The 11,816-nt window shown below is 39.0% G+C and overlaps 1 protein-coding gene across 1 annotated transcript in view; it reads left to right on the top strand.

Moving 5' to 3' along the window:
* LOC136437546 (LIM and calponin homology domains-containing protein 1-like) overlaps positions 1–11,363 on the top strand; it is an 11,401-nt gene extending 38 nt beyond the window's left edge. The window contains exons 1-6 of the mRNA XM_066432161.1: positions 1–55; positions 2,800–2,924; positions 3,982–4,052; positions 5,503–5,572; positions 6,112–6,212; positions 11,300–11,363. The exon at positions 1–55 is cut by the window's left edge and continues 38 nt beyond it. Of these exons, the coding sequence (XP_066288258.1) occupies positions 2,808–2,924; positions 3,982–4,052; positions 5,503–5,572; positions 6,112–6,212; positions 11,300–11,363 (423 nt within the window). The 5' untranslated portion in view covers positions 1–55; positions 2,800–2,807. The remainder of the gene's footprint in view (positions 56–2,799; positions 2,925–3,981; positions 4,053–5,502; positions 5,573–6,111; positions 6,213–11,299) is intronic.
* The last annotated feature ends 453 nt before the right edge of the window (positions 11,364–11,816 follow it).

Genomic DNA, 11,816 nt, shown 5'->3' with positions numbered 1-11,816 from the left:
CATCGGGGTCACGGGGTCATTCCTGAGGACCCGCGGCCGTCGCGCCAAGTGCACGGTAAGTCTGTTCACCTGGATTTTACCATTTCTAAACAATTTTATTCATTTTCAGGCTCAGATCTAACGTCACCAAATCCCAGGTACATTGTTTTTGAAACTGAAGGACAAACTGCCAATGGAAGTCAAGTTGAAATGGAAGGATGAAGATTTGTTTTTATGTCTTCGCCCCCCTCCCCCTTTTGTTTTGGTGTAGCCAACTGCTAAGCGTACGCTTATAACCAGCCTACGCTTTTCTTTGCCAAAAAATTAAACGTTTTGTGGTCAGATAATGTCTGTATTTTGCAAGAAATGGGTTGTTGTAAAAAATGAAACGATGGAATGTAGCGTTTTGGCATGTAAAGCCATCACCAGTCAAGCGAGAAATTTGAAGATGGTTTCAAGCCCTCGACAGTTGTTGTTTAGGAGGGGACCGTTACTTTAACTTTGCCGCTTGTATAAAGAAAAATTTACAAAAACAAAATAGGAAAACCTCCATCCGGTTTGGATCTGCATATACAGTCAGAATTTCTTGTATTTTTGCAGAAAAATTGATTTTTTGTTGTTGTCAGTTTGGGAATCAGTCATCCGTAAAATTTGGTTGGTTTAAAAATAACCTTTGATCTCCTAAATCCCGGAGGATTTTAGCTGTTGGATTTTCCAAAAATACAAAAACATTTCTCTACAACGCTAAGCAAAGTTGTAATCTAATCTCTGTCTGTTTTTAAACATATGCTTTCTTTTAGAAAATGAGATTATTGTAACATTTTTGTGCTAAATGGAATTTAGACTAGATTAGAGGGGCCAAAGGTTTGTTCCACAAAAGATGGACTTTAATAAATAAACAGATTCAGTCAGGTATGAAAACTAGAGCAGTCTTTTGTCAAAGCCTTAGGCCTAGTTCCCTTATGTTAAATGTTGCAGCCAAATAACTTATACATAATTGAAATATGTTTTATATTTATTGTTATATACATGTAGCAGTAGCTCTCGTGTGAGATGGTTGGAATATTTTGGGATTAGACGGAATTTTTTAAAGTATCAGGGGTTCATCTAAATCAGGAAAGAGGGGCGGTGCACCCTCTTGTTTCAGCCCAGCACCCCCTTGTCGAATTCAGATTTTAGCTTAATATGAGCATAAAGCCTTCACTCAGCAATCAATTCATTCATAAATACATAGAACTCTCTCCCTGGCATGTGTGTGTTCCCTCTAGTTTAATTTTTCTAGAAAAACCCCTGAGTATGTATGATATTTTCATTTAATGTATCAAATTGCAAAGCAAACATTTGGGGAGGATATGTGTGACAAATTTTGCGCAAACAATATTGTGTTTTTGTTTCAACTTGTATTGTTTTTCATTTGTTTTTGTTTCAAAAAAAGAATGTTTGCGACCATACTGTAAATTATACAAAGAAGCTGAAAAATAGCAAATATATGCAGTAAATTGCAAAACATTACTGGAAAATGGATACTAATTGAATTGTCACTTATGTTCTACAATGCCTCTTTTCTTATTGTAAAACGTACTGATTTTTGATCGCAAACTTATTACTTGCTCAAAATATATTTTGAGCCTGGGAGAACTTTGCAAAAGTCTTCCAAAAATGTGAAAGAACAAAATCAAAGAATATTTATTGTTCGGTACACCATGTTCTGTAAATTCTGTTCTTTGTTCTTTCGATTTCATATTCATAATGAAGGCAACTTCCCTTTTTACCAATTTTTCCCCACGCCGGTATCAGTTTTTGGGGTCCTAGAGGATGTCATCCATATAATCACTTCTAAATCAAACCAACATGGCCTTATGTTTTGAATAGTGTGGCCTGCCCTTTTGATAGTATTGTCACAGCCCTGTTCACATGTCATCAAGTGATTTGTGGCTTTTCTATTTGGGCATGAAAATTTCTATAGTCTAGTAGCAGGGGTCAAAGAATGTTATTACTGATTCATTCACAATAATGAGCTTATGCCAGTTGTAATTTTTGGGATAATTTTACTGTTTTTTTGTTGTTGAAAATCCTCCTTTGCTGGAAGTTATGTAGTTGTCCAATTATATTTGAGTCTTTTCTGCATTGGAGTTGGTCTACTAGTACATTCCCATGTGAAAGATACTGCAATGATCAATATTTTTGTTTGACAATTATCAGAATATCAAACAGTAGCAATAGCACACAGTGCATTGTTCTTCAGTACTGTAAATCTTCAAATATTCGCAGAATTTTAGTTTTACATTTGCTGTTTTCCTGGTCACTTTTCTTCCACACATCTAAGATATGCTGTGCAAGAACTATTGATTCAACAGAGGAATTTAGATGTCGGGTAATTAAATGCATTTACAGCTACATGTACTACGGTAACTAGGGCAATATTTGCAGTGGTTTTATGTCCGCGTTTTTTGCGGGATCACTTCACCGCAAACTTAAAACCACCACAAAATTTTTTATCTGTCTTCTGTCCCCTACCTTTTTTTGGATGAAGAATTTCGGAGCATGTTCTTAAACAGTTCGTGTCAAAATATACTGTAAATGCAGACATCTTCGCAGTGGTTTTATGTTTGCAGTTTTCACGGTGAACTTTCAGCGCGAATTCGAACTTAAAACCACCACGAGACTTTTTGCCTACCCATGACTGTACTGCTACTATTGTTTCAAATGTGAATTTAAAACCAAAGCGAACACTTCATTTTCTCTCTACCTCGAAATAAAAGCCAATTGTGAACTTCAATGCATTTACAGTATTATAATCCCACCCCCCTATACCCCCAGTAACCACCATGATGCACCCCGCCGGGGACGACGCAGGGGGGGATCTGGACAGTCTGGACCCCCCTATAGAAGTACTGGACCCCCAGCTGGCCAGGGAACTGCAGGAGTCCCGCTGCTGGATAGAGGTACGTTTAATTAACATGATCTCCAAGCAGATGTAAGATTTCAGCTCATTCTCAGTGTTACCATGTGTTTGCTAAATGTAGTACTTTAATTCTTGTCTCTTTCACTGTAACATAATGTTCACTGTTTTAACGGTCACCTCTGTACCGTGAACTTATCATCACCGTAAAAAAGCTGTTTTGATTATTTATAATTTCTTCACACATCCGTTCAGTAAATAAATCACTTGGCGCCACCGTGAAGTTAAAGTTTAGTGAAAATGTCAATTTTCGTTACACCGTGAAATTTTACTACCGCAGGGGTCTCCCTAAAGAATGGTACAGTGGCGCTCCTCCATCCTGTTCTAATCCCAGCTCCATCCTGTTGATTTTCAAAGTTAGGGTATTTTTTCCAATTTTTACCCAGCAAAGCCTGTAATTTTGCTCAAAACTAGAAATTTCAGGTGTAAAGCTGAAGTTGCAGAAAATAACTTCCATTATGTCTGAAAAAGGCAAAAGGCAACATCCGCTCTCCTTTTGAGAGTTGTGCGCCCCCTCCAGACCTCCCCCCTCGCGACACGTATCCTGTGCCCGGCACCCTCCCCCCCATCCTGCTATATATTTCTGGGGAGATCCCTGCTACCGTGAAGATAAAGTGAATTATGGTACTCTTTTCTAGCATTGCACTAGGAGGAGGCGAATCGTTAAAACAGTGCAATACTAGAAAATACTAAATGTTTCGAAACCAGGCTTCTGCTTATAGATTAGTTCTCAGTGTTTTACACATGTTTGCAAAATTTATTACTCTTTTCTAGCATTGCTCTAGGAGGAGGCGTATCATTAAAACAACTTGAAAAAATACTAAAAAGTCTATTTAAACCTGCAATTGAAAATACTGAAATGTTTCAAAAACAGGATTCTGCATAGAGATCAGTTCTTAGTGTTACGTCCGTTTTACATAATACGTCGCATGTACATAACACCATATATAAGTACGAAGGTTAGTTTGTACAGCTTATCTGACTAGAAATTATTCTGAATTACAATCATTTAGAAGTGTAAAAACTTGTTTCTACTCTAGTCCGTCACAGGAAAACAGTTCGGGAATAAAGACTTTCGCACAGCTCTGGAGGATGGAACACTGCTCTGCAAGTAAGTACAAGTGGATGATAGGCATAGATTATGTAAATCAATACCTAATTTGCATAATCCCTGAGATCCATTTATGTTACATCATTTGACAAAGGTATGAGATAATGGGACTCAACTATAATTTATTTAAGTTTTGTAATCACCAATATTTGTTTTTGCAACCAAATGCTGGTAAAATATAAACCAAATATCAAACCAATCTGCATTCTTTGGACTTCTGTCATATTTACTTTGAGTGAGATGGTAAACACACTGTTATTTGGGCAGATAACATTTGTTTGAATGTTTGTGCATTCAGTAACTTATAATAGACAACATTAGAATGTTGCTATGGGATGATGGCAGTACACTTACATAAAGTGCTTCTATGTAATTATGTGACCTTTACATAAAAACAAAGCAATTCTGTAATTCTGTCCTACCACAAACCTTCCTATAATGGACTTTGTTCATTTATACTAGATACTGTATATATTGAAATGTTTGCAGTGGTTTTATTTTCACAGTTTTTGCCTCTCTACCTCGAAATCTTGATATTGTAATATGTGTTTCAATTGTACTACTATAGTTATTGTACTACGTTTGTTTAAATGCTGACTTGAATTAGAACTCTGCAAAAAACTCCTTTACCGTAGTTTACCCTCCTATCCTAAAAATTAAGTCCCGGCCTGCGAAGATGAATGAATTTACGGCACAGGTTGATAAGATGCCTTTTGGTAGTATCAAGTTTTAGCAATTGTAGACAGACTTTAAATTAAACTCGACCTCTTAACTCTGCTGGTATGTGGTGATAATTTGTACCATGTGATGGTTTAAGTAAGGTAATTTAGGCCTTGGGAATAAAATGCTGTGTTTCCGATTATTTGACCAACACTCTAGCGAAAACCTGCCAACCCTAGCCTGTTTTTTGGTGGACCACTGGCAAGGGACAGAAAACTATATCTATCTGACATCTGAGTGATGAAATTCAAAACAAACTTCCTGTATTTTACACAGCAATGTGTAAATATTGTACGTACTGCTTTGTTCAGTTTATTCCAGAAATATTTGCGGTGGTTTTATGTTTGCGGTTTTCGCGGTAAGCTCTTCACTGCGAACTTAAAACTGCCAAGAAATTTTTTGCCCTCCAACCCACTTGTCTACTATTGTCTCAAATGCGAAATTAAAACCACGCACAGTTAAATGCATTTAACAGTATCTGTAAAATGATGTTGAGAATGCTTCTAGTATTGTCCTGATCCATTTCAATTTTACATTCAATTTGTAAAACTTATTGGATCATCACTTCATTTTGTTAGATCATCACTTCAGTAGAAATCTATAAAAGAAATGCCTAGTACTTGCAAACCGTAATTTTTCTTTAATCAGAAACACAATGTTTTTTTCTAAGGCCTAAAGTAGTCTGGGTGTCCTTATTTGACCTCATTTGACCTGGTTTAACCCCTGTCAGACTGATGCAGAAGATTCAGCCTGGTTCCATCAAGAAGGTTAACAACCTGCCGACACCTTACGCCAAACTGGTAAGTCTCGTGTTAACATGTACCAGAATCTCACGCCAAACTGTCGACGTTTACCAACAACGTACTATCTCCTTACGACAAACTGACAAGACTGTAGTTTATACTAGCACGGAGATGGGAGGTAAACAGTAAACAACAACAGACAAACAGTAAACAACGAGTTGAGCATTGACCGACTGGAGTAGAGATTGATCTTTTAACCCTCTGCATACTAAGGTAGCTGTTTGGCACCAAATTTGTATTGTTAACTAATCCAAGGAAGAATTGCATTTTTGTCCCCCTAGTGTTCCTCTGTAGAATTGCACATGTTTGTTTATGAAAAATTTTCTGAAAATGATTTTGTACATTGTAAGAAGCCTTTGTTTCTAATTGTCTGTCATTTTCCTAGTCCAAGGAAGGATTGCATATTTGTCCCCCTAGTGTCCCTCTGTTGAACTACATGTTTGTATATTTTAATAAATCTCTATACTGTAAGAATAATTTTGTAGGTTGTAAGAAGCCCCTGTGTCTAATTGATGACATCATTTCCTTATTGACAGGACAACTTGAACCTGTTTCTCCGGGCGTGTCTTGACCTTGGCCTCACCAGGAGCCAACTCTTCGAACCCAGCGACCTCACCGACCTCACCACCAAGGAACGGTGAGAAAATCGTTACATGACAATTTTTCTTGACACAACAAAACTACAGCGACTTTCGTAAGGTCTGCTACACCTATGTGTAGAAAGAAGCAAGTGGATACAAATGAATTATCTTACATTCAAAATATATGATTATGAATAAATGAGATTAATGAAACATGTTGAGTTTAATATACCGTTCACACTACTGGTATTAAGTTGTGGACATTCTTGGATGTATTTACCTATTACCATACAGTAAGGGTTATCTTCTAGAATGTAATTGAATCTATTTATAGCATAGAATGTATAATATGCTGGTAGGAAGGTAGTCTTGTCCTTAAGCCCAGGGTCACAAATAAGAAATTCAGCTCGGCTGACATGTTGGCGAGCTTCAAATGTGTATTTTTGGCCGAAGTACGGCCGACGTCCTGTCGATTACGCGGGCTTCGGGCGATTTTTAGAAATCAAAGTTGATCCAAATATTGGCCTTTTACATGTACCAGGTTAGTCGATACTGACTTGGTCCATGTCCAAGAGATGGTACCATCTCATGGGGGATTTGTAGTTTTTAGTGTTCGACGGACGTCACCCGAGATTTATATTGGAAAATACGGTTGACACTCGGGCGATTTTGAAATTAAGCGAGCTTTGGGCGATCTACAAATTAAAGTCGGCCAACGCTTGCATAAATTGTGACGCCGGCTTTAGGATTGTTGAGTTAGAATCTCATTAACCCTAGCAGGCCTGACGTTGTGCCCATGGGAAAGGCACTTAACGGCTATTCCCTCACTTGACTCAGGTACATCTAGCCTAAAGGTTAGATGTACCATCCTCTTGGATGGGACGAAATCCTGTGTTCGAAAAGAGCTACATGATTGTACACTTCATGCATATTAAAGAACCCACCACACCTATCTAAAAGTGTAGGGGTCCATCCTGTTGTAAGTGGATCAAACCTTACAGTCCGGTCTTACGAAGCTTGTACAAAACTTGTAGTTTACCGTTTATGGGAAACAAAAACTCTTTCCCTAGGGCTGGTCTACCCTCCATGTAAGCATAGTTTAGCCATCAACAAAGATCTTGCTGTAAGGTCAAAGTTTCCGTTGACATGCAAAGTTGGTTTTCCAAACAGGAGGATTAGACCCTGTGTGTTGAGCTCACAACACCGGGATTACAGCTTTTGTGGTCAACTGTCAGATTAACGACTGGTTAGGCCTGAGAAGTTGAGCTCTCCTAAGCTCGGCCCTACTAGTAATGTAAGGGTCTGCATGCCATTTTCTTTGAGGGCGTTGTGCCCTTGGGAAAGGCACTTGGGTTAACACATATTTACCATGTCCTAAGCCCTACAGTAGGGTATTGGTTGGCAATAGGAAGGGCATCCAGCTGTAAAAACTCTTGCTACAAAAAGACTTGCACTTGATGAGGAGTCCAAGGGCTCCCCCATCCATGTGCAAGCACGTCCAACCCCCATGTGACAGGTATTAAAAGACGTTAAATTGGAGAGAGAGCGAGAGAGAGAAAAAGAAAGAGAGGGGGTATCAAACTTTTTTGATTCACCGTAAATGGTAGCTGGCCCCCTCCAATTTCAACGTTAAGCATTGTCGATTGATTGCTCAGGAAGTGTAATTGGTCACTTTAATTCCATGTAGCATGTTATTTGTTATCCAGCATTCATTGTTTTGCGTTGTTGAAAATCATCGGTATTGTGCAGTCCAATGCCAGATTGTCCAAAAGTGACAGAATGTCTGGTCGTGTTCCTATTTGTGTCCGGTTGTGTCACTGTTTGCAGCATATAAGTTTTACCAATTAAGCATCAATTTACCCTTAAGGGTTGCCATCTTCTTAAGTCCCACCCGATGCAGTCCAGTCAGACACATTCCTTTCGCCTCTGCATTTGTTGTTGTTTGTTTGTTTGTTGTTGTGTGTTTTGCCGTCACGCTAGTGGTTGGTTCAACCCAAGAAGTCGATTCCCTTCTATAACAGAGGCACAAGGATGGCAACATTCCTCCGGATCCCCTCTCTCCTTTTGTTGTTGTTTGTTTGTTTGTTTGTTGTTGTGTATTGTGCTGTCAGTTCAGTGACTGGTTCAACCCGGGAAGTCGATCCCCTCCTAGTAGAGGCACGAGGACGACCACATTCCGACCCTCTCTGCTTTTGGCGGCAGCCATCCCTGGAATGCCTGCTCCTGTTGCCTGGGTATTCCGACCATGTGCACAGGGCTGCCATGTGCTGTATCCTGTGTCTCAGTGTAGCAACATGCACACGCCCAAAGCCTGCAGTTTCTTGGCTTTATCAGCCATGCCAGTTGTAGTATAGGACCTGAGAAACTACAGATTCATCCTTATACACCAGCAGCATGTATGCTTGGGTCAGTGGCGCTGGGTAACTGGTTTTATTAATTATTTCTTTCCTACTGTGACTGTGTTTATATATATATGCAGCTAGTGTGTCCTGTGTCACAGTGTAGATATATGTCCCTGCTTTTCTCCCATAGCTCTATCTGATTGTAAGGCCTAAGCAAAGCTAAACATGCAAGCTACAGTCTAAAATATATTATAGCGTCTCCAACGAATGAACGCATGGATTGGCAGCGCAGGGTAACCCTCTTCGGGGGTTATTTCTGTACGACCCGTTCTGTTACCATGGTAATATCCAGTCCTGTCAGTGGGTGACTTTGGGTGTGACAAAATTCTCTGTGAATGGTCGTCATGACGGCGGTTGGCCAACGTGTCACTCACTGTTGTCACGATATCATATCCACTAGGGGGAGGGTTGTTGTTGTTGTAACGTTGGGTAACATAAATTCGTGGGGTACTTAAATTCGGGATTTTTCGAAAACGGGGTATTTAGGGATATGTGCTAGATGCAACATCAGTAATACCGCTAGAAATGAAAACTTGACAGACTAACGTATTCAGAACACTGTCTGAAAAGCTTCGATAAGCATGCATTAGAAGGCGACGAGGACAAAAACTCTTCGTCCCTTATTGGAACAGTCTGCTGAGGGCTTCGTGGGAGAATCACACGACATCGTTGTCGGCTGGTTTATATGACAAATGTCACATCCGCTTCCTGCTAAACACAATCATTTACAAGACAACTTATTTTCTTAAAATTGCTGACCTGCAATTGGACTCTAAGTGTGATCAATCATCAAAACCCCTCTATCTTTGTTGCTACAACCTACGGCACGTGTATTTTCCCACCGCCATATCATTACCCAGAATCCTGTTGTCAAGCAGACGACAAAGGTTTGTGAGGAACACTTTTTTGTCTAAATGTTGCGTGTGATTGTGGACTGAGGACGATATTTTCCTCAAAGTTTGCTCCTAACACAACAAGGAATACATGGACATAGTAGTATTATCAATGCTACGGCATCCGGCTAACTTTCCATGAATAATGTACACGATGCCATGACGGTGGATGTCGACTTTGACGTTCTATAGCTACCGACTCAACACACGGGTTGTTCCCGTAGGCCTGATGTGTGCGGTACGGCCGTTTTTTCGTGTATTTTTTTACTTGGACACGTCTATATCCATAGCACTCTCCTCAAGCCAAGGATGGAACGAATAGCTGCTGTATAAAATGTAATTAGCGGTAACATATTCAAGACGAATTTTCTCTCCCGAATTAATGTTCACCCCTGTCCGACAGCACCGTCATTGTGCGTGCGGCGGACGGTAGTTTCAAGTTGAAATATTATGGTGTCAGCACGACTAGAGACAAAATCTACCATGTATATGATTAGTGCAAAGATAGTACATGATACTGACAGAATAATAGAAAAAAAGGATGGTTTATTGTTCTGCTAGATTGATTTCAGTCAACCATTATCGGAAAAATCCCGAATTTATGTTACCCAACGTTAACTGTTACACAGTTGTTGTATGTGGAGTTTTGAGTATTGACACACAGGTGCAAGCTATGGGATGGGCTATTTGAATGTTTCATCGCTTTTGTTGGCTTTGAAGTTCATATAATGCAGAAACAACATAGAACTTCGGGATTTTAATCAGTGTATAAATCGTTGTGTCAATCTGAGGTCACACTGAATCCCAGTCATTCACTACCATCATAGATTAAATATAGATCCTGAACAGCTGATGAGGGGGGGGGGCACTCTGTTGTTGTTTGGAGATCAGAAGAGTTTTGGGGCAGATGGCAGTGTTGGGATATGTTGCTTAATACTTTATTTCTTCCATTGTTGTAAAGATTTGAATGAAGCAGCAAAGTTATCGTACTGCAAAAAAGGTTTATGGCACAGCAAATATGGGTTTTAGTACAGTATGGGGGTTGTAATACTGTCAATAATGGGTTCAAGTTAAAAGTAGTGAAAATGGGCTGTGTACAGCAACAATTACTTATAATACAACAGTCATACATGTAGGTTGTAGTACAGCAAATAGATTATATTTAGTACAGTTAATATAGGTTATAGGACAGCAAAGATATTCTGCAATACATATGTACAACAAATAACTTATTGTATTGTACGTAACAGTAAAGATGGGTAACAATGTGATAATTAAGAGAAATGTCATTGTGTAGATAGATATAAAGAAGTTGATTTAAGGTACATCTGTGTTTTGATTGGCTACCCAAATTGTTTACAGTTTCATCTTACAAAACTAGGTCATATTGGGTGAGGTCATGTCAGAGTTCATGTCAGAGGTCAACAGCTGCATTACTGCTATATGTTGCTATTCATTTAGCAACATCACAATGTAATTATCTATCTATGATTATGAACTTATTTTCAGGAACAATTCAAATGTTCAGAGGTAGACAACGGAAAAGATTGGAGGATGTTCCTAATTATACTTCTATTGCTTTATTAAGATATTTCTGATACATGTAGAAAGATACTGTAACATTCTTTCAAATGACATACATGTATGAGACTTAAAGTTTATTGTACATGTCAGTAACAATGACATTGTGTCCTAAGGCTTGATATTTTGACTATGACTTTCAAAATTGTGACTCAATATGAGTAACCAATGTTAGATTTTACATGCCTTCTAATTAGTGCTATGAATCATGTCATACAGTATTACAGTATGATGTTGTCTGAATGCTCCAAATATTTTCCTCCACAGACGAGACCCTCAAGAGGAAAGGAACAGGCTTAAGAATGTGAGTACATTTCTGATGTTCTGTTGACTTTTGTACAGTACCAAATGCAATATACTGTAAGCGCATCTAAGTTCGTGTGGTTTTAGATTCGCAGTAGGGAGAAAATGGAGTGTTCGCGGTGGTTTTAAATTCACGTTTGAAACAATAGTAGCACTACAGTCACACGATGGAACGGCTTTTCGCGGTAGTTTGAAGTTTGCGGTAATGAGTTCCCCGCGAAAACCGAGAACAAAAAACCACCACAAACAATTCTGCATTTACAGTACATTGTATGAACAGTAGAGGGTTCTGGTTAAGGTATTCTAGCTAGGGATCACATACATACAGAGACTGTATCTTAGATGCAGAATAGAGTCAAGCAAAACATTGGTCTGTATGAAGACCTCCTAACTAACATAAATAAAAGAAAAACAAAGTGGTAAAGCCACCTGTCACAGTCATAAGGACTAGCCAAAACTATCATGCCAGGAACCGTCCAGG

This window comes from Branchiostoma lanceolatum, chromosome 6 (assembly GCF_035083965.1).
Source record: "Branchiostoma lanceolatum isolate klBraLanc5 chromosome 6, klBraLanc5.hap2, whole genome shotgun sequence".
In the NCBI taxonomy this organism is placed as follows: Eukaryota; Metazoa; Chordata; class Leptocardii; order Amphioxiformes; family Branchiostomatidae; genus Branchiostoma; species Branchiostoma lanceolatum.
Note: the sequence above shows the minus strand (reverse complement) of the source record. Positions and strands in the feature narration are given on the sequence as shown.